Source organism: Corvus cornix, chromosome 6, assembly GCF_000738735.6.
Source record: "Corvus cornix cornix isolate S_Up_H32 chromosome 6, ASM73873v5, whole genome shotgun sequence".
Lineage (NCBI taxonomy): Eukaryota > Metazoa > Chordata > Aves > Passeriformes > Corvidae > Corvus > Corvus cornix.
This window is the reverse complement of record NC_046336.1, coordinates 7,057,178-7,080,841: the sequence shown is the minus strand read 5'-3', so window position 1 is coordinate 7,080,841 and position 23,664 is coordinate 7,057,178. Positions and strand designations below refer to the sequence as shown.

The window sequence follows — 23,664 nt, the reverse complement described above, 5'->3', positions numbered from 1 at the left end:
CATTAAAGCAGAGGAAACAACCACCACCTCTGCTGAGAACTCTTTGCAGACACTGGTACATTTACATCTGGCTTCCACTTAACAGGAGTTACTCCAGTAACATGGTAGTTTTTATTAATATAATGAAATCAATGCAATTTCTATTCAGTAAACATTAGAATGCTAAAATTTGAAAATATGCATGTGGCTGTCACTTGCTCTGTTGAGAAACAGAGTTTTATTTTTAGCTCCAGTGCTTACATTTTCTTGCAGCTATTTTAATAGATGGACTGCCACCAGAAATATTCTCTCACTGGGCCCTGATGTAGAATGATATAAATAACCTTTACAAAGTCCAGCATAATGGAATGGTAGAATCAGTTGACATTATCCTAATTAGCATTGCCTGAAGATTTACCTACACAGAACAGGAAGAGCCAAATATTCCCCTGGAATAAATCCACTGAAGTAACTGATGTCAGAGGAAGTACACTGGGAATGGACTTGATAGAATAGATCTGTTACATTAAACACAGAGCAGCTTCTTGCCTGTAGCATAAACATGGCGTGAGGTAAACACAAAAACCATTTTGATTTATTAAAGAAAATGCATGCAAAAAGGTGTGATATATACACCCATTCTTTGTCCCAGGAACAGCAAGTTGGCCAAATGTGACTGGGTGCACATAACACATCTTCTCTTCACCACATCTAATAGATCAGGGGGTGGAAACCACTCATGCAAACCAGTGGATGCTAAACTCTTCTCTACAGAAATCTCTCAACTAACAATTCAAAAGATCAGCAGTAGCAGTACTCTTAGTGGAACCCCATCCAGCAAAGCAATTAAGTGCTTGCTAAACGGTAAGGACATGAGTAGCTTCAAATTAAGATCTCTATTAAAGTTTAATGCCAAATTTAACTGTCCTGTATTTCAATATTTTTGACTAAACATGTGTGAAACTGCTTAATTAACATTTGTAGTTTAATCTCTCCCCCCCGATAAATCAACAAAACAAAATGGGTCACATTAGCCCTGCTGTAACCCCCTCCCTGGCTCATGTTCCCAATCTGCAGTCTTCTTATTTCTTAAATTATACAGGCAGCTTTTCTTTTCCACTTAAGTTAACAAAATAAGGCTTTTCAAACAAAATGAACATTCAGGGGAGACCTTATTGCTCTCTACCTGAAAAGAGGTTGTAGCAAGGTGGGTCTCTTCTTCCAAGTAACAAGATGAAAGGAAATGGCCTCAGGTTGTGCCTGGAAGGCAGGGAAGGTTTAGATTGGATACTAGGAAAATTTTCTTCATGGAATGAGTTTTCAAGCACTGCAACAGGCTGCCCAGGGAAGTGGTGGAGTCACCACCCCAGGAAGTAGTTAACAGACTTGTAGATGTGGCACTTGGGGACATGGTTTAGTGGTGGGCTTGGCAGTGTTTGGTTTATGGCTTGACCTGTTGATCTTTAAGGTTTTTTCCAACCTAAACAGCTCTCTGAAGGACCACATTTAGATAATACAAATGCCCCCAGGTTCTTAGAGCTGAAATGCAGTGGTCACAAGTACCTCAGTCAGCTCACTGAGTCGTTTTGACAAGAAAGAGACTGCCATGGAAGCAGGGTATCTAAATACAGCCTATAAAACCTGAACCACTGGTATCCAAATTTATTTTGTGATTGTTGTATGTTCACACATGCACACTTTATTCCCACTTTCACTTCTTCAACCCTGTAGGCAGGTAATATGGAATACTCAGCGCCACAGGTTATTTTTAACCTGATCAGCAGAGGATCCACCTGACTGGAGGGATGCTGCCTGGAGAATTTTGAGCTTGCCTGACAAGGGACCTCAGCATGAAGACACTCTCTAGTTACTGCTTCTTGGAGCATGAACACTCTTCATTGGTACAGCACAAAGCCAAGGGAAAGTTGGGTGCAGGACTAAAGCAGAGCCCTTTTTCTAATTACTGTATCCTTGTGTCTCTCCCGCTTTCAGAGAAATGTCAACCACCCAGCAAGCTTTTAATCTTCAAGCCCCTCTTAAGCTGAACAGAGAGAGTATAAAAGAGGGCCAGCCAAGCAGATCTTGGCACTTGCAGAATGAGATCCATCCACACTTCAACAGGGACAAAGCAGTCTTATTTTGCTGGATGTTTGGATTTTTTTTTACTCCAAAGGGATTTATGGATATCTTATAAGGAGGAACTTCTTGATTCGTTTTGAGTTTTACTCAGATGGAAAAAATTTTAAATTACCTTTGTTTCTGTGGGGGAGGGGAGAGCAATATTATGTCTATTTACTCTGCTAACAGAAGACATCAAAGTAATGAATCATGTAAGGGACTGAAAGGGAAGAAAACAATACAATATTGCAGCATTTTCTATCTTTACTTTGCCTTTCTTGAAAGATTTTTGCTTATTTTGCAGAGACTGCATTAATATTTTTTTCCAGGCTAGCAATTCCCCACACACATATTCTTCTACACCATCAAGTTTCCTCTGCAGAGTACAGCAGCTTCTTTCCCACCTCCCCTCAGACCCCATTTTTTGAATTTTCTGGACTGTCACCATGCCTCACTATTAGTTCATTAAAATGAATGAATACCTGGTTGGTTGGTGGTTTTTTGTTTTTTTTTTCACTTAAATAAATAAACCTCTAGCAATATATACATATATGCATACATTTACATGCTTGTATATACATATATGCATAAAAATCACTCTTCAAATTCAGGCTATTGTGAGGTGAGCTTGTGGGCATGGGCCAAAAGGTAGATTTCCAATTTTTTCTGTCCCACTTGGTATTCTAGAGACACAGGAACTCTCCTGAGTGCAGGTGCAGAGAGCTCAGGCTCACCCTACTACACTGCAAGCATCCTACACCTACTGCAGGGTGAGTCAGGCACGAGAGGTTTTGCACCCACTCCCTGACTCAGTCTCCAAACACAGAATGCAGGCACACCCGGCACTTCTCTAGAAATCAAGTGTCCTTTTCTTAATGTCCTTAACAGCATTACAAAAACTGTGCTGTTGTCCTGGTTTTGCATAACCACAGCAAACCAATCATCTCAAGGAGCTGCCGGAGTGCTCCAAGTGCCAAATTGATATAAATGCCCTGGAGGGACTCCAACCCAGCTCTGTTATCTGTAACTGTATAATGCTACTGAGTCCTTCATGAAAATACCCACCAAGTGTGCTTTTAACATGCAAAACTAGAGTCAGGCTGAGAGTGAGCTCTCAGGCTTTTATCTGACCAACTGAATTGTCACCAATATCAGCTACAAGGCTTAGAAAGGGAGGCAGCACCTCTGTTTTCCCTCTCATTTGCTGAATTACAGATGATCACTGGACCGTGGCAGGATGTGGAGGGAGGAAAAGCACAACATGCAGAGAAGCAGGTGAGGAGGCACCGTAAGTGGCTGTAATAGAATTCAACCATGTCAGAGAGGCGCTGAAAGTCAGATAATTGCAGGAAGATCGGGAAAGAAGAGATGAAAGGAGACTAAGCGAGGGGAAGAGGCAGGAGGAAAAGAAAAGTAAGGGGAAAAAAGTGAGAAAAATGGAAGAGGAGTGTAAGGAATAGAAAAGTTGAAGAAAAGGGCTTCTTCTTCCCCTCTTCCATCTCCTCCCACACATCCCTCCAGTGCACTGCTCCCTGTTAATGCTGTAACTGAGGATGGCTCCCTCCTAACACAAGATGCTGGGCTCCCCCCATCCTGGAGCAGGACAAAATTGGTTGCCTGAACATTTATAACATCTCACCACAGACTTGTCTCTAGTGCTGAACCACGAGGGTGCAGGGTTTGCAGTCAGCAGTGGCACTTGCTGCAGGAACAGTCCACAAGCCTCACACAGAAGCCACTTTTACCAACAGGTTACAGGGGTAAAGCACCTGCAGGTTTTCACGTGCCTTATGGTAAAGGAGCACAGACACAGTGACCCCCTTTCCAAGGTAAATGATCATTAAAAGTGTTCAACAGAATATCATGAAGGAAAATTATTTCCTTGGCAAGTTTCTGATGTTTTCAGGAAATGCAGCAAGCAGCTGAGCTTCTGTTCTAACGTTACCAGTGGATGAACTCTTCTCTGCACTGACAACGTTTGCATATCTTCACACAGTGTTCTGATACCTGCAGAAGCAGATATCTTTCATACAGACGTGCATGGGTAGTTGCAACTAAATTAAGATTGGATAGGACAGGTGACCAGAAACCGGTCAAGAGGTAAGAACACACCAAGGAAAGCGCATTTGTAAAGATTTGGCTCTCTGAACACACAGTGCTGAAAACATTTTTCAATGTATTTTCGAGGAGATGACCCATGTACTGGAACCTAATTGGATATTTCATTATTATCCTTCAGCTATCCCACAAGAAGAAGTTATTTAAATATGTTATGCAACAATTTTGGGGGGTTTTTGTGTCAAACAGCTGCAGAGAGCAACATGTACTTTTTGCAGAACTAAAGGCAAAAAATTAAGAAGACAACTGTCTTCTGAAGTTAGTTAAGAACTTCTTTCTGGCTATTTGAGCTTCAAAAATGAGCCTCAATGATTTGACCAGTCATTTTGAGTATAATTATTGTGGAGGACAAGAAGCATGCTCTTACTAGTTTCTTTTATCAGCAAAAAATGCTGCCGTTCTTTTCTGATCTTTGCACCACATGAATGAATTGACAGTATTATTTCAATAAATAATGTGTCTGTATCATTATCATTCTGGACAGTGCCTTCTGAATATATCCAGGAAAAAAACCCCTAGTATGCAAATTCAAAACACAGATTATTAAAAAGACCAAACTAATGACTCACACTTTTATTACTAAGCAAAATAGTATTTGCAGTACTGTCAAATGTGATAGTGGCAAATATGAAGCACCCTGTCCTGCATTTACAACAGGATGATATTCTTAAAACATGCCAGTCACCTTTCTCAAGTTTCTAATTGTTGGCTGAAGTGATCAGATCAAGAAGTTCCTCAGAGGTTTGTGCTATTCTAGGACATCACTGGTGAAAGTTTTCTATGGTACATTGACTTTTCTTAGATTTGTTTATGCTCACAACAAAAAAGAACTCTAATGGCTTCTTCTTGGATTTTTTTGCTCTTCTTCTCACTGAGCATTGACAGCCATGCCTGAGAGACTACAATTGTTTCAGAGCTGGATGTGGACTGGGATACAAGTAGAGGCAGTAGACAAATGATAATGAAAGTGAACAATTCAGCATTCTGATGAAGTTGAAAATTAGGATTGTTTACGTAAGTCAGAACATATTTGCATTTCCTGACATTTCAGGTCTCTTCTTCCCCTTGATCGAGAATTTGTTATATAACAGATAGATTAATGAATAAAAAAAATAATAAAAAAGCAAAGCATCCTGCCATCTCTGTTAGTGGTACCTACAGTTTGGCCAGATTCCCTGCTCTTAGCTCTGTTTCAAGAACAGATTTGGTGATACATACACCAAGATAAAGCTTTTCAAGAGCATTCAAAACTGAATGTTTAAATACTTTACACAGGCCCAGTTGATATCTTATACAGAGTACAGGCAGACTCACATCTTGTATTTCTGAGTAAGAAGCATTCATAAACCATTTTATGAACATATTTTCAGGAAACCTTTGGAACTTTTACCCCTTGTCTAAACTAGCATTATGAAAAGGCTTTAATAGGTGTAATAGGCATGCAAATAACAGTTTCTAAATTATCTGGCTTCACAGTAGGCAGAACATATTTTCAAATTATTCTGCCATTTAGATACTCTTTCTGATTGCAAAATGAAATAGAAGTTATCACAGTAAGAATTACACACCTACTGATTACTGTTTTAATTATTCTAAATGTATCTGAAATTACTATAAGGACTGATATTTATCAGTGCCAGTAGTTTCAACAGCAAGGAGGAGATCTCCCATTTCATTCCTGCCCTGCCCAAGTCCCTGTTTTCCTGCAGGACCAGGAGAACAAATCTCACCAATTTCCTTTAAATGCACAACAAGTCACAGAGAAAAGATGTCTTTCACTGCCTTATAGGCTGGGATAGCTTTGGTGCCAATTCCTCCTCTTCATGACAGCAGTGAGGGAAGGTATTAAACCACCAGCAGTTTAGAGAGCCCAGGAGGTTGTAACACCAACGTGAGGTGACTCTCAGCAACACATCCAGCTTGCTTGACGTCCACAGGACCTAAGAGCTGCACACACGGAGTCTGTCCCACACCCTGCAGGCATCTGCCCACCCATTTCCTTGTACCAGTGTTCCCCCTCACCCTCATAGCCAGGTCTCACTGAGCCTTGGAAGAGCCAAAACTTTTTAATTTTGACATTCTAAAGCAAAAGAAGCCACCGTTTATTTACAAATAAATCCATTTTCATCCCAGTGCTGGCTGCAACTTCAGGGAGAGATTTTACCAAGCTTTCCTCTGCAACATTGCAATGGAGAAAGCACAACACCAGACTCACGAAGCTAAATTAAACAAAATACCATTAAAAACTTAACTGCTGGGACAACATTAGATCAAAACTGACCAAAGAAAAACACAGTCATGAGAGAAGTAATGGCATTAATTTAACAAGTTAATTCCAGAACACTACAACCCAAATAACGGGGAGAAGTCTCTATATAAAACCCTCTCTCCAATTTCACACTGACAGTTTGGCAGAAAACACACGAAAGATACTGTAACTCTACTAATTAACAAGACCTGTGTATAGGCAAGGCAATACATACAAGCAAAAATACTAATGGGACAACATGGAAATAGAAAATGGGTTGTTCCAAGCCTACACATACCCAGCTTTCATAAACTGCAGCAGCATCAGCAGTGAAGGTGCTGAATGCAAGTCAGACTGCTCTGATTTAAATCTGCTCCTGCTGTGGTCAGTAGGAAACGTGTCTCCAGATTCCCCAAAGCCATGGAGCGAAGGGCACTGCTCACCTCCTCACCTCTGAACAACACTTGAGCACATCTGAAGTGCTACTGCAAAAAGCTTAAGACCAGCAGTGGAAATCTCATAAACAAACTTCAAAGTAAATATTTTACCAGGCATAAGTAAGTACTTATTAAGATTTAGATCATATCTTCAGTGTCCTTGACATTTTACAATAGTGTTTATCTCCCTTGTTTGCTAATTCACAGAATTGGATAATCTACAAGAAATTTACACATTAGAAATGAGCAGGATTCTCAGGCACGACTACATAAATATGAAATTAGCACAACAATGCTCTAATATAAACATACACAATGCTAAGTGGGAGCAAAGCATTTCCTGAGGGCAGAGGAGGCCCTGTATGCCACTGGATAAGCGCTGTGTGACAACCTGCAGGGACCCCACGAGGGGAAAGGACCCAGTTTGTCCTGAGAAGCAGGGCTGTGCACTGCCAGAACACACAGGGACAGAGGCTGGGAATTAGGCCAGTGAATCAATGACCCCCCCAGCTGCATCAGCCCAGCACTCTTCTCAGGGGAGGGGAGATAAAACAATTTCAAGGCTAGACCAGCTCTATGAAGATAGTGGGATTCTGTCTACAATGTGGATTCCTTTTTTTTCCAATGAATTAAAAACACATGAGTAGTCTGTGCACTGTGACTATTTATAAAGTACAACGTGAAGCTTGTATGCCCAATTATTAATACTCACATGTACAGTGAAATTAAATCCCATTACAATGAAAAATTCTATTTTTACCCAGTCACTAATGGGACATAAAAATCAGAATGAGACATCATTTTGTAGAGACACCCAGTGTTTCCAACAAAAATCTGTAAAAATTAAGCTGGGGCTTTAAAGACTCCTCCATAATGCGAGGGAGTAGCTGTGAACAGTTTTAGAGAAGGCACACACTGTAAGCAAATGAGGGCTCTTGTTACTCTGTTAAGGATGTCAGAGGCATTTGATTTTTTTCCAACTCATCCTTTTCCTTAGTGGGTATTCTGACCCTTAGTCCTGGCAAATCCATCAGCACCAAAAAGTTCTATCTAGTACCTCATTAATCACTCCCCTGCCGTGTGCTATCTTACCTGCAGATGTAATTCTTCTTGCAGGACTCTTGTAAATTCAGGCAGTTTGGTTTCTCCCTGTCCTCATATGAACACACAGGAACAATAGTCTGCCGTCTCCTTTCTGTACAGGCTACGTCTCGACAGGAGCAGAAGAGCATCCCGTAGCTGTGCTTTGGGGGGACCTTGTCAAAAAATAGCCGGAGGGCCTTATGACATTTCCGCTTGTTACAGATTTCATTAGACGTGCTGCTGGTGCAGGGGGTTATGTAAGCAGATCTGAACCTCTTGCAGGTATCATTTAGGTTACAAGCTTTGGCTGCATCCAAGCAATTGTTCCCCTTTGAAAGTACTGGCTCCACTAGAAAAAACAACATAACAGCAGTGAGAAACGAGTCACATTTACACTGTGCTTTGTGGTTATTTCACTGTTAACGAGATCCTGAATACATATATTTGTTACATACAAAACTTTCAGTGCCAGATGCTGGGACCAGTCCTTCTGTTTCTTGGGATAATGGTTTAACAAGTGAACAAGAGCACAGGCATGCGGTGAGGGCAGAATGCTGGCAAGCAAATGACACTCTGGACAGGCTGTACTTCATCTTCTTTGTAGCAGACATGCAGGGCGAATATTGGGTAAGACTTGGTCTCACTAAACAGCTCTTAAAATCCTTGGTAAATTGGAAAGCCTATGTCTGGCACAAGAACACAGCGAGAACATGGGCTCCTAACTCTGGTTTTGTAAAGCTCTGACATTTCCCATTTTTTTTTTCCCTTGAACAAGTTAAATGACATGCCGTGTCAAGCCCAGGTGACAACATTTAAAAGTAATCTGTGTACTGTGCAGAAAGTAAAATAGACATACCCATTACTACATTTTTTGCAGTCTGAGAACAGCCCACCCAGCTAGGAGGGAAATCAGGTGCAGCCCCACGACCAGGAGCTTTCTAAGGCCACCCACAAGGCCTGCAAGCTCCATGCTTAGGTAAAACACTGCTACAATATCTACAGATGCCGCCTGAACCCTGGAAAATTTATGAACTTTACAAGCTTTGAAGAAGCTGACATAAAATTAAAAGGTGACTGTGAAAGAAACATTTTAAAACAAAGAATATATCCCCTTCTCACACATACACATGTACACACTACAAGAAATTACAGGAAAAATTAAACTCAGATATAAGTTAAGGCTATAATTACACATTTAATTTTGCAATACATTATCCAGATATTAAAACCCAATAGATGCTTTGCTTGAAAACTAAGGCAACTGGCGAAATTCAATTAAGAATAATCATAACGCTACTTTGGATATTAGGAATGCCAACATCACAGATCCAAGAAAATACATTAATTTCTCACAGCTACAGAATCTGCAAGCTGAACAAAACACTTTGCAAATATCTAAAATCTGCTGCAACCTCTTGCAGGGGGCTGGCCAAAGAGAAAACGCTTCAAACGATCCAAAGCTCTAAGTTACTCCTAAGAAAAGGTTTTTTTCCCTAGATCTTTCACCTTTACCCAGAAACTCAGTCCAAGGTCCTTCTATAACTCAATGCCACTCATCTCCATTCTTCTATCACTCTGCCTCCCACTCCCAGATCAGGACATCAACCTTTTCTCCTTTTCCACGGCAGGAAAACACGAAGCAGCTTGGCTGAGATGCTGCACTGAGGTGCTGTATTTGTTGGAACACACTGTGCCCAAGATGGGCCTTGGCTGCTTGCACACACTTCCCATTATTCAAATAGACCACCTTCAACTGTCCCATGCATCTTATGTACCCCAAAATAACACAGAGCTAAGGAGCACTACATTTGTGTTTCCCTCTAGCAGCATGCTTAACTATGTTCAGTGGGTTTGTGCATTTAACCTTTATAATGTAACAATCATGCTCCAAGTCCTTCCCAATCTCAGCTGCTTGCACAATAAAATGGCAACTTTTTGCATCTTATCTTCATAAATTACAAACTTGTAAACATGCAACATTTGACTATAAATTAAGAGCCAAGCATTTCTTATAATAGCATGCTACAACAGATTAAGCAACACCAGATGCAGAAGAGATGAGATGCCCAAAATACAACCCCCTCATAAAATGGTAACATTTTTATATAAAATGTTATACTACATTAGCATACAACTATAATATTAACTATGAACTCTCAAGGGTTTTTTTACATAGTATATAGAATTATATGTTTAGTACAAATATAATTACTATGTAATCTGCAGGGCATATAATTATGCAATATATGAATAGTATATGCTAATTACTATGTGATTGCAGAGTAATTACATGGTTATTTTTGCCTGGGAGTCAACTGCTGAATTCCACTCTTTAAAACAAAATTCTGTGGAACAGCTTCGAATGGGGTATTGCAATATGAACAAACTTCAGCTTACTTATTGGTATATGCTGCTGCAGAATTGAAAAGCACTGTGAATACCAGCACCTCAAAAATAAAAAGGGACAGGTTAATCAATCTTGTTTAAAAGGCAGAACATAAGCCAAGTCACTGACAGTGCAAAGAGCAGCCAAAGTTATCTTGGGTGAGAGTTGAATTAGGTGCAAAGTGCTCACAAACGATAGTTATGCATATTCATATCTGTCATTCAATTTATATCTGCCCAAGACTCACATATCTCTACATGTCAGCTCTGAATACAGACTGATTTTGGGGGGTTTTGTTTTTTAAACCTGCCCTGGCTGTAAAGTGCCACTTGACTTTTCTGTTTTGATAAATATATCTCTAGCTATTGTTTCAGGCATACTTGTTATTATACAAATTATTTTTACCTTTTAAAACCAAGATTAAATGTAAAAGAGATGCATCAACTTCATCTGAATTAAACCAGACTGTCTAAATCAATTCTTCTCATTAATACCAACTTCTCTTAAGCTTTTAGATCATATTCTAATGCAAAACTGACAATCTGCAACACATTTAATGCTTTGTTTTTATTACAAAAACGCAACATCATTATTCCTAAGTCCTGTGGTAACTACAAATTAACAATACAGGGAGTGTTCCTGAGGATTACTTATGCAGCAGTAATTTATAAGGTCAAAATTCCACCCAGCTTCTGTTCCGCAACGCTTAAATTATTAAGACAGTCAGAAGTTTGGCTCTTACCAGGTACTGACTACTTTAAAAGCAAATGGATCTAATCCAGAGCTACTCTTTATGAGAGAATCCTTTGGGAAAGGTTTGTGTAAGGAGAACCTTTTTCAGTTTTCCCCTCTCTTGGGACATTAGGATACGGATTGGGGGCAGTCAGGACAGGAGGAGCCTGGGACAAGTAATGATTTCTTTGCACCACCATTTCCCAACCCAGAGCTTCCTCTCTCCCAAATCTGCTTTGCCTGAGCCCATTCTGGAATTCTCTGCCAAACCACACAGCTCTCCACTCTTGCCAAATCACCACCACCTCCGTGGAAGTCACTTCCAGGCAGGTGATAGGTGATGCCTCATGGCTGTGAGCAAGGCCCTGGGTCCCGTCTGCAGCACGGGGCCCAGGAGAGCTGAGCTGGGACCACCAGGATGCTGCTGCCTCCCAGCAGGAGCCTCCATCCAGCAGCTGAGGATGTTGCTCTGATGGGGTGCAGGCAGAGCCAGGAGCTCTCCCTTGGTGGGAAAGCAGCAGCTCCAGATGCCTGAACCCACCCTCGCACCAGGCAGCTGCTGCACAGCACACACACAGACTCTGGGGCAGAACCCCTGGGTACTGACACTGACTTGCCTTTACCTGCACCCCCAGCTCTTCTACTGCACATGTGACACGTTTTCTGATTATTTTTACTGGTGAAAAAGCAGACCTTGTACTACGTAAGGTCCAACCACTTCAAAGTTTGTTACCTCCTGCATCTCACCCCACCCTGGCCCAACACTTCTACAGCTGCAGCAGTCCTGGACTCAACCTCTCACAGACCACAGAAAGAAGACAGCCAAAAGCTCCAGTCTTTTATTCAGAGGTGCTCCTAAAGTTTTAATAGGGCTTCCTCTACCTTGTTTGATCTTCCTCATGCTTCACCCTCTTTCACAGTCTCTCCACCTTAATCTTCAATTTCCTTGCACCTCCATTTCTATTTCATTTCTGCACCTACTGTGTCTCCTCAACTCCTGTTAACCCATCCCATGGTGCTCAAGAAGGGATTCTCAATGGATACTGGGAGCTTTTTATTTGTGCTCCCACCAGACAGAAGGAGCACAAGGAATATTAGTTGTTCTATAAGATTCTTATTAAGCAGCAAAATGGACACTTAGTTTTCAATTTTCTTACAGCACATAAAAAGCAATTTACTGAGGTTGTCGTTAAAATTACCATTACTATTTGCAAGTAATTAGCATTAGTAGGTTTTCAAGTGGATATAGTGAAGGGAATGCTGTAAAGAGAGCAATAAATGTTAATGTGATGGAAGGCAAAATTACAAAGTGATAGAGGTGACCACATGGGTATGGGCCTTCTCCAACACAGGTGCAGAATATGGCATATAGGAACCAAAAACTGACCAAAATTGAGAAGAGATCCATGATCCCACTTTAACAAAAGTGCTGCTATGGGGTTCAGCAAAGTACTTTTGCTTTGTAAGAAGAGCAGATTAAAAAAAATAAGGAAAGCATAGCAAATATTGTCATCTGCATTTTAATGGATTAAAATAAACTACCATTTTCCTGGACAAATTATTTCTAATCCCAAAGGGTAGCCAAAAGCTGAGTCATCCCAAAAAAAATCCTGAGACTGATATAAAGTGTTATTCTGAAGTTCTCTTCTGCTCAGCATTTAGAGCACAGCTAGCCTGTTTCAAACCTTTCCCATGATCTTAATAAGCAGGTGACTTAAAAGCTCATACATTATCAGCTATGACCAGGGCTTTCAGAGTACTACCACATACAGCAAGATGCATGTTGAAATTACAGTTGATGGCACCAGATCTGAGATGAGGTGAGACTGAGATGAGACTGATTCCTGTGTGCCTGTGAAAGGTACAACCAAAGCTACAGCAACAGAAAGACACAAAAATGCCTAAAATGAGAATTCAGCTTCCTAAGACCAAAGCTGAAACATTTTATATTCCTGGTTAGTCATTAAGTCTTTGATCACAAAAATTGCCTCCGTCTCTAGAATTGTTTTCTGAATACCCCCATAAATCCGCTTGAGGAGGTAAATACTATCTCCTGTGCAAGCCATTTAGAGATTGGGAACAATCATGTTGCTTAGTATGAACCAAAAAGCATGATTTGGAAGTGTTCATCTACCATGTTATGTTTGGAAGTGTTCAGCTACTGTGTTATGTACAGCTGCTGTGTCTGAAGTCTTTCCCAACACTCCCTGGCCTTTGTTTTTATGAGACTCCAGTGGTGAATCGTCAGCTGGGATCTTGCAGACTTTGGTTCAATGCCTTCCATGACATGAGAGTCTCAGAAACACTGCTCTTATTTCCCAGAAGGGCTCTCAAACCATCTCACTGTGGAGGGTTCTCAACAAGGAAATGGTGCCTATTGCAAAACAAAGAGGGAGCAAGGTGGTTCAGCCCAAGAAGGAGAGCTCTCCCTGGCAGGCAGATTGCTGGGTCCTGGCTTGCACCCAGGAAAGAGAGTTATTTCTCTTATAAGAGCAATGACTGGAAACCATCCCTGAAGAAGCCTCTATAAGCCTGCAAAGGCACGATCCCACTTGTACTCCCTACTTCTAATCCCTTCCAAAAGTACATAACCCTTTCTTATACCACATCTCCTTCCCTTCCTTCTAGACCAAGCTACTGCCAGACCCACGAGGTACCCTCCCAGGCTTTCTGAAATCCCACAGAGATAAGCAGAGACCAAAGACACCCCACTTGCTAAGGACTGTTCTGATCACTACCTTAGTGACTGAAGCACCACAACATCTTGTGCGGGGTGCCCATTAAAAGAGTGGCTGTCTACCCCCAGGAGCACACACTGACTACTGCATGGACAGATGCACCTGCCTGAGGCTGGGAGTCTGGCTCCTCAGGTCCAAAGTCTTCCAACAAAGCTCAGTTTCTGTATTTCTGTACACCTTTCACTAGACCAGGTTGCTCAAACCCCATTCAACCTGGCCTTGTACACTTCCAGGGATGTGGCATCTGGTATTTCTCTGGGCAACCTGTGCCAGTCCCTCACTATCCCCTTAGTCAAGAGTTTCTTGTTTCTTTTTTATTTGTTTGCTTGTTGTTAAAACAGTTTTCTCTGTGTACTTTATAAAGATTCGGAGCATCTTGCTAAGGTTTTTAGATATCACCTGGAAGCAGAGGCTTCTGACTTTCAGGTGGATGGATGTATCTCTTGGTCTGTTCCTGGGAGTTTAATTTTATGAATGGGGCCACATTCTCTAAATGCTGTGGGGTTTTTTGTCCAAGATCACCACTGGATCTGGGCTCTAATACTCAACAGGGCTCTTGCCTATATTTAGACTTAGATCCTGCTTCAGTTGACCAGCACCTGGTGCATTTCATTGACAGTGCAAATAAAGGTTGCAGTGAAATTGCAACTCCTGTGCTGAATATGTATTGATTAAAAAGGGGGGAAATTATACCTTACCATTTCTTTAATACTTTAATTCTTTACTGGGGAGGAATGGGGAAAGGCTGAGCAGGGAACTCTGAGGGGGCAGAGCCCTGGGGATTGACTGAGGGACATCTGCTTGACTTACAGGTTATGTAAGAGGAAAGTCTTATAAACCTACAGTGATCTGGATTAAATTTTAGTTTCAAAAGGGTAGAGAGGGAAAGGAAACCCTGCTCCCCAGTGTTAACAACACTGTGATGTACACTGCTGAAATTCTGTCTTCACTCACAAATACCCTAATCTATCACCTTTCATTTCTGTTACAAATCTAATGACAGGTTATGCCGGGGTCCCTAATTTTCCACACGGCACTGGGGACAGCAGTTGTACTTTATATTCATGCCAGCACAGTTAAATCTATTTTGTTCACTGCAGCTATTCTGAATTTTCAATAGTTGAAGTTATGAATTTGGCTCTTTAAAGCTACTGTTACTTCTGTCCAAAGTATCTCACTTAGGAGGCAGAAAAGCATCAATAAAGTCAGAGGCTGCTAAACAAAGAAACTACAGTTGTTGCAAACTGATCCAGCCACTGTTTCTCACATTACTGCACCAATGATTTCTGTTCTACCCTAAAGAGTTTTAGGGTGTAAAGATCATTTTAACCTATCTACACTGCACTAACACCAGGGATGGATTATGCATGACTGAGGCCATGTACAGCATACATTTCTTTCTGAGGGATTCAGTCATTCCACATACAATTCAAACTCTGTACTGAGTGAGAGGCTGGGTTTGTGATGTGGAAGGCTATCACCAGAGTTTCAGCTGAGTTCTTCTAATTAATTTCCCCTTAAAAATAGTCAGAGTGCAAATGTGTTACTGTATATCTCTTGTTTTATACAGTTCAGTATTTTACTATTAGCTAAATACTAAGTCAACAGAATTAGGAAAGAACCAGCAGACACAGAAATAAAGAATAAATCTGTGAAAACATTCAAACCTACACGGTTGCCATGAGAAGTGATTTACTGCACACTAGTTCTCAAGACACAGGGAGGGACTGTTTTGCCAAAGTCATGCCAATTTACAGGGCAACTTTCAGCATTTCTTTTTATTACTACAGAATTGAATTCACAACTTGTTTCCTCTTTTCCTCAGACTTGATTAATTACCATGTTAACATAACTACTATTCTCCTGCTTATAATGGGCTCCCTCTAAAGTGCTGCCCCAGCAAAATAAACCAGGAGAAAGCTTCTAGCTCTTTGCTCTAGCATTGCAATCCTTTCTAATCTCACTATTTTTCAAATTTATGTCCCATTCCAATAAGGCTTGTGTGAATATTACAGCAAATCAGATAATACAAGGTTATGACCCTTGTAATTGATCCTTCAAGGTTCTCTTTTCCTTTTTTTTCCAGCTGACGTGGTAAAAATCACATTTAGCTGTGCTTGTTGACACTTGAGAATTCACTTTGTTGGCCATATACACTGTTTCAGAGAGATCACATTACATAATGATGTATTTCTAGTGCTTCATTTCTTCTATACCTACAACCCCATTAAGCTGTAAGCAAACCTCTCATGGGGCTGTAAGACTGCAAGTATCAAGGGGGCAATGCTCCCATCCTGTTCAGAGGGAGCATGGTTGGAGTAGTGTATTATGTGAGGATACAGGGTTAAACATTAGCTACTACTTAAATACTTTCAAATAAATAATAGCAGCTTAAAATAAAAAGTTAAATTTCCATTTGTAGAAAAATACACATTTAAATGAGCACAGACCATGTATCCCAGCACTAGGAATCATTTTTCTGGAGCAATGGTTTCTGTATCACACAACCACTGGAATAAAGTGATTAATTGGACTGTCTCAGTAAATGCGATCATTACACTTTTAATTAACCTTTTCAACCTCTAACACCTTTTCGTTTTGTTATGCATTAGATTTTTACAGTTTTCCAGTTATTATGCTTGACTACACTTAAAACAATGTGGAGTTCTGTTAGAAAGATAAGAAAAACAATTGAAACAGCTCCTACTGTTCTAAAAGGAAAATACCACTGATACTGTCATCATCAGGGTAGTTATAAATCAGGTGGAGGACAGACATTTGGAACTCTGTGGCTATGTTCCCACCTAATTTTTGTTTTGGCAGCACACTGTTATTTAATGGCTCTGGCTACCAGGAAACTAGCTTTTGAAAATTCTTTCTCAACCTAGTTATAATTACTCCATATAAATCATACAATGATCAATTATAATAATCTTAGCTTCATCCATTATTTAAACTTAGCATTTGAATCTACACAGCAGGAGTGCAGGAAATTCCAAAGTCCCTTCTCTGCTCACTCACAACTGCTTTATTCCTGAAGCCATGCCAGCTACAGAAAAGAAGGGGCCAGATACGCTCTTAGCTATGACATCGAAACCCGAACTAACCACAGATTTCAGACAAGCAGTGGCTTCTGGCTTGGTTTTTGGCTGCTTTTTTTCTAACCACACTATCTTACAGTTGGTGAAACTAAATTCAACATGAGATTTTGCATTCTTTACTTTGGTGGACCAGAATCAGAGGAATTCTGCAATTATATACACTGACAGCACAGAATATTCTTACTTTACAATGGCCTAGGTTTTCCTCACATAGATGCATATAGACACATTTGAATACACACATATATCTGTACTAGATTGTTTCAGTACTATGTGCCTTCATGTCTCATCTCACAAAATAGCTACTGTACATTTATTAATCAGCATGAGGAAAAAAATAAAAATGTTTTTGTCTAACTTAAGGTTGATCCTAAGATACTTGAGCTCAGTGTGATACCAACACTAAGTCTGATGGAACAAGGAAAGAAGCTTAAATGAACTTTCACAAAGGCTCAAGCAAAACATCCAAACCTTTTTCAGAAAAACTTCAGAACTATAACTGGATTTTGAAATAGTAACAAGGATTTTTAGAGCTATTTAATAAACTGACTATATATTTTTGATTATGCAAAATATTTAGCTAATTATTATTACTTTTTTGCATCTTGTCCTATTTCAGTCAGCCATAATACTTGCTATCCAATGTAAAGACAGTGTCCGTTTTGAGGTTTAATATTTTTAAATTTCCAACACATATTTTAGTGTTTCAACTACATGCCTAGAATTGCTTTGTCAATAATGCTATATTTTTCTGTGCTTCTCAGCTAAGTCTGCCCAAAGCCCCTCAGATTTTGCAGCATTTAGGCTGAAGCAGAGAAAGGAGATGACAAGGAAGGAGACCTTGTCAGGGCAGGAAGGAAATTCTAGAAATAAAAGGTCTTGTATGTGATAAAGCAAGTATTCATATCTGATCTCAGAATCACAAGGTTTTTCAGTAAATCCACAGCCTCTCCAAACAGCTATCCAGTATTCCCAATGCATCCCTTTAAAATTTTTTCATGGTATGTTATCTAGCACTTTCTGCAACATAATTCCCCTGTTTTCTTCCTAAATTTACTCCTTTCCTCTTAACAGTGGCCTTTTAATTTCTTGATGACCCTCCTTCTCCCATCACTCTACTCATCTTCAAGTTAGTCTCCCTGATATTCTTTCTTCACAACTTAAATCACATTTTCTTGATATCAAAAGTTCTGGTATTTATTCTCAGATGGGGGGGGGGGGGGGGAAGGGGGGAAGAAGAGGTTATTAAAAAACCCCCAAATGATCGCCCAAGAGTTTCTGTATGAGTTGTACTCAGGAGATTGCTACAGACAGACAAAACCTGCTAATGCAAGAGCTGCTGAAGCATGGCTTACTCCAGCCTCAAGCAGTATTGGTGTAGGTAGGGATGGTTTACATGCATTGACTGTCTACTGCAGGAGTATATATTAGCTTATCTTTGACAGCAGCTTGCTCCTGATGGCTATAACCTGAAAAAAAAAAAAGTCAAAGTATATAAAACCTTAGTAGAAAAATTATCCTGCTTATTCTGTGGTATTACTCTTTCAGAAGGAAACCAAGAGAGGACAGTGGGCTGCAGAAGTGATTGTGAATCCAGTCTGACAAGAGCAGCTGATGGGATAACTCAGGAAACAGTTAAAAGCAGAGAAAGGGGAAAGATCCTCTCCAAAATAACAAGAGGAAAGCTCCATCCTTCCTAGATGGGAGATTCACAGATGTCTCAATGGTCATGACAAAAGCCCACCAGCACAAATGAAAGAAGAGGCTAAAACCACAGTGAGAGCAGGGGTGACAGACAAGGGGCAGATGCTCAGTTAGTGACAGCAGCAGCAGGGGTGGGGCAGAGGGTGCCATCCTGGCACTGGAGAGAGCAATAGAGACAGAGAATAGCAAAACCCACAGCAGCTGGGGAGGCACCAAATCACTCCCCCCGCCAGCCCCCCACCCCTTCTCTGCTACCAGTGAAAACCATTCGGGGCAATTATCTGGCCTATCGACCAAACAATACGAGCCTCATTCCATTAATCCACCACCAGCTGCTCTTCTTTTCTCTATCACTTGGTCCCAACGAAATACTGTTGAATATAAATAAATTCACCACAGTGTGAAGAGGGCAGAAATGGTAACTCTTGTCTGTTCATGGATTTGGTTATGTGAGCTTCAGTCACTGTGCTGCTGCTGACTTCATCTGAAGTCTCATTGCTGAGCCCAAGAGCCAGTGACAAGGAGATGTGTGCACTGAGGCAGGTGTACTTAATGGATCAAGGGAAACAAGATACTTTGGAAATAAGTAACTTCAATGATACTGCCCCGGAGATTTAATAATGATTGTGACGGTCCCCATCCTACTGTGCGCCCAGAAGATAAAGCAGTACAAAATGAAGGTGAGGCAGCTGTGTATGATAAATGTCACTTACCAACAGTGCAGCTGGGGGTTTGTTAACTTGAGATCTCTATGATATTTAATAGATTACAGCACACTAACAATTAGACCACTGACTACTGTCTAATCTAAATTACCTTTCACTTTCATTTATGCCACGTACAACATGTGGCAATAGACAGAAAGCTTCTTTCTGTTTTGTCTTTGGTGTTCTTGGCTTTCCCCTGTTCTGCACAGATCCCTCTCCTGATATAGTCTGGTTACCTTTCCTTAGCTCTTATAAATGGCCAATATATCTTTTTTTTTTGCAAACATAAAAATATGGTTCTTTCGGAAAAAAGGCAAAGAGAAAATAAAATTATTTTGACTTGTTAACTACACTGCATTTGTGTCTCCTTTTCGAGGTGCTGCCCCTATGCTTCTGCTGTCATTTAGTGCCCAGTTTGAAGCTCACTGAACATAGTATTTTGACTTCCTTTTGCTTCAAAAACCTCTGAATCCAGGTTTTACACCCAAATTTATCTTGTCTTTTAAACCCATTTAGATCAACTGAACATTTGATTAAGTGCTATAGGCAACTGGACATCAGCTCATACATCAGCTTATACTCTCCATGGCTCCATTTTTAACTCTAAAATACATATAGAATATACTGGGTTTTATTTTGCACACATGTTTGCAAATACGGGAATGCACAGGTATACAGGACAAAAGTAAACACAGCTGAAAGAGAAAAGCAGTGTTATAACAAAATTAATTATTTTGGTGTTCAAATACTTAAGTCAAATGAATGTCTTCCTAATTAGCGAGGAGTGAGCCTCACTAAGTAAAATGACAACACTATTTACATTTAAATAGTCTATTTTATTCAGAGTCACTTCACACACATGCACACTACTGAACTGCAGCCAATTCTGCAGTGGAGAATAATAACTATACAGCAGCAGTAGCCCTGTCCAAGAGGCACTGGAGAGACATGGAGAAGAGATGAATCAAGAGTGTATAATGCTCCTGTAATCAAAATTATAACATTTACCCAAATACCTTTTTTTTCATTCTCTTTTCAACATTCATATTCCTGACACTGATCAGGTAAAAAGTGTTACTGCTGCCAGGAATTCCTATCTTGAGACTGACATCCCAGTTCACATCCTGTTAGGATGCTTGTGCAGTATTGACTTAAATGGATGGGTCTGAAATAGTAATTGACTAGTGATGTATGGCTTCCAAACAGGCAAATTATGTTTAACATGTCTCAGTAAGTGAAGAACCCATTTCAAGACACCATTATTATTCAACACTATTAATGTATTAACACATTCCCTTCCTGAGGGTGCAGCCAGTGCAGGGCTGCAGAGGGAGCAGCAGTGCAGCTCCCAGGAGTTGTACAGTGTCACTCCTCTGGCCCACAACACTGCCCACTGGTCACTCCATGACGTGGGGACATGGAGACTACAGCTCCTGACCCTCCTTTCGTAAACGCAGCTCTGGCTCATGACTGTAGCTCTGAGTCACTGAGGCCATGGCTGCAGAACCTTTGTATTGTTAATTTCTGCCTGCAAACCTTGATGCTTAATCAAACTGAGCTGAAAACGTTGGTGACCTTCAGCTTCCCAGTCTTTTTCTACTCTTTCTCTTGAAGAATTGATTCAGTAACACTGCTAGGAAAATGCTGAGAGATGGTTAAAGTACTTAGAGCCAGTGTCCCTCACAAAAAGGCTGATGAGGAGTTTCTTCTCAGCCCTGTTGGAGACAGATCAACACAATCCCACATATATTTGCTCTTTGTTTTTATTTACTCGTTCCTTCATCCCCATCAAAAACACAAGAGTTTGTTTATATACCTGATTAGTGTCAACAGCATTATTTTACTTTTGAATACACTTAAAAATGCATACATTCAGTTAAAAATAGTACTCATATTACAGCCTGAGAGCTAAACTAAACCTGCATCTTGAAGCTAGTGATGTTCTAACATTATTGCCATGTGTTAGAGAGACATAAAACAACAGAGCCCCAATCCCAGAAAAAGCACTACACATGGAAGCCCTGAGCAGAGAACAGAATCTCAAAATTCATTACACGTTGGATACACACACATTTCTCAATCAGCAGCAGCTCCTGCTCTCCAAGGCCCTCCTACCACTGGGAAAACTTTCACATGTCCAGCTAAGTGCATGTCCAATACAACAGCACAGTTCCCTCTGAAATTCAAGAGCATAAGAAAGAATGATTAAGAATGCTATTGAAATCAACACCAAAACTTCAAATAAAATGAATCATGATTAGCTGTTGAAACTAGAATGATGCAGAAAGGTGAAATATCCACAATACAGCAGTGCACCAGTAAATAAATAAAGTACCAAAGTCCCACATATTTGACATTTGAAGAACAAAACTATCCATCAATGTCTTGGCACGGATCGATCAAACAGAATGCTGCTGACGAAAATCTAATAGTATGATGGTAATAATGTAGCCATAAAGCCTCTACTCTGTAATTGACTGCTTCCACTTCAAGCTAACATGTCTAAAAGAGTGACTAATGTTCACCTAAAGATTTCACTTGCATTGAATGACAATCAGCTACACCTCATGCTATTCTCCATAGATTGCTTGCGCTGGGTAATTGCTGAGGGAGAGGAGCCAGAGGGGAAATATTCTTCTTAACTAAGGAAATTTATGTGAAGAATGGTATCATAATCTCAAAGGAAAATATAGTTTCCCATCTGATTTCAAAACACAACACAATAATCCAGCCATAACATTCCTTTCCTAAAGCAGAAGCATCAGTGGTGACTCCATAAACTGGGCAGAGTAGGTTTTATATTTAAAATAGGTATTTAAACTTTCAACAAGATTTTAAAAATACACTGTATGCTTCCCAAAATTACAGCCCAAATTCTTTGAATAAAGAACATATTTCTCAGAGGCTACAGATAGATTGTATGCTTTGTTCAGAATTTCCATTTCACCGAAAGTCAATAGAGTTAATTAGCATTATAAACTGAACAGAACCATACCCTTCAATGACATGTCTTTATAATTTACTTTTGTGATCTTAGAGAGCAGACTATTTTACAAATAGCGTGAATTAATACACAGTTCATGTAGATCCAGTTCAAGAGACTAAGATGAATTTAAGCTCATTTTTGTACTTTGCTAAACAAACCCTGAAAATTTAAAGAAACAGTTTGGTGGGCTTTTAAAATTTTTTCAGGCCAGAATGAGAAATTTAAATTTCCTTTGTAAGTTTCACTGAATATAAACATATATTTATAATTAAAATGTTTGGAACTCTTTAAAGGACCATGACTGTTACTCAAATTGCTCTGTTGCCTTTGATATATACTTAAAGGTAATTGGCTAGTCTTAGTGATGTATTTTTAAAGAGCTACCTATTGATTAATAATGTTTCAGTATTAATATAACCACTTTGTATGGATCAAGAAACATCAATAGCAGAAGCCCATATTTATCCACAAATTAACTGGATATAGTTCTGTTGCTTTAAGCAAAATGGGGTACATTCACTCATTATTTTACAAGAGTAATAAGATAACCGTAAGAGTGAGAATTAAACCAAAATTTGGGTTTATATTTCAGCTGCATACAATAGATAAAGTTCATTTTTTCTGCTCTTGCAGAATGAATGAAAAAAGGACATAAAAGCAAAACTCCCAACTGCAGGAATATGTGGTACTGTAGTTTTGTACTTTTGGGCCTTCAGGTCAAATGCTGGACAAAATGAAATGTACAGTACTAACAGACGTGGCTTTTTTTTTTCTTTAATCCAGTTAAAATGGATTAAACCAGTAAATCATCTTGTAATTGAACCATATAACCAGGCCCCTTACAGCCCCACTCTTCCCACTGTCACCAAACAGGTTCCATAAGGACACAGAGGTTTGCTGATTTATAAAGACATTTGAAAAGAATGTCCTGGCCTGTGATGAAGAGCCAACACAGAATTATAAAAACTGCATCAATTGATTTGCATAAGAAATGGCAGAAAAAGAGAGTGTTGTGCCTTCCTACCACAAACATGAATAAATAAATTAGGGAATGCCTCCTTTTAGGTAGCTGACCAAGCAGTTCAAAACTTGTGCATTGAAATTTCAGGAAGATCAGACAAATTCAAGGCTGACAACTGTAATGGTTATCTAGTTCATCCTACTGTAGCAAGCCAAAATAAGTCCATCCTTTGCAAATGATCTGTCCCAGTCTCCCTGTGGTGGGGATGCTACAGCCTCCACAGTATTCCATACAGTGCCTATTTATCTCTAAAGTTAGATTTCTTATCTCTAATATCTAACCTAAACACCACATACCACAATTCAG

General features: G+C 40.0%; 1 protein-coding gene across 1 annotated transcript in view; it reads right to left on the bottom strand.

Annotated features, from left to right (window-relative positions):
- The window catches only part of GFRA1 (GDNF family receptor alpha 1), a 137,403-nt gene that overhangs the window by 47,082 nt on the left and 66,657 nt on the right, over nt 1–23,664 (bottom strand). Inside the window, 1 exon segment of the mRNA XM_010408555.4 lies at nt 7,993–8,332. Within this exon segment, the coding sequence (XP_010406857.2) occupies nt 7,993–8,332 (340 nt within the window).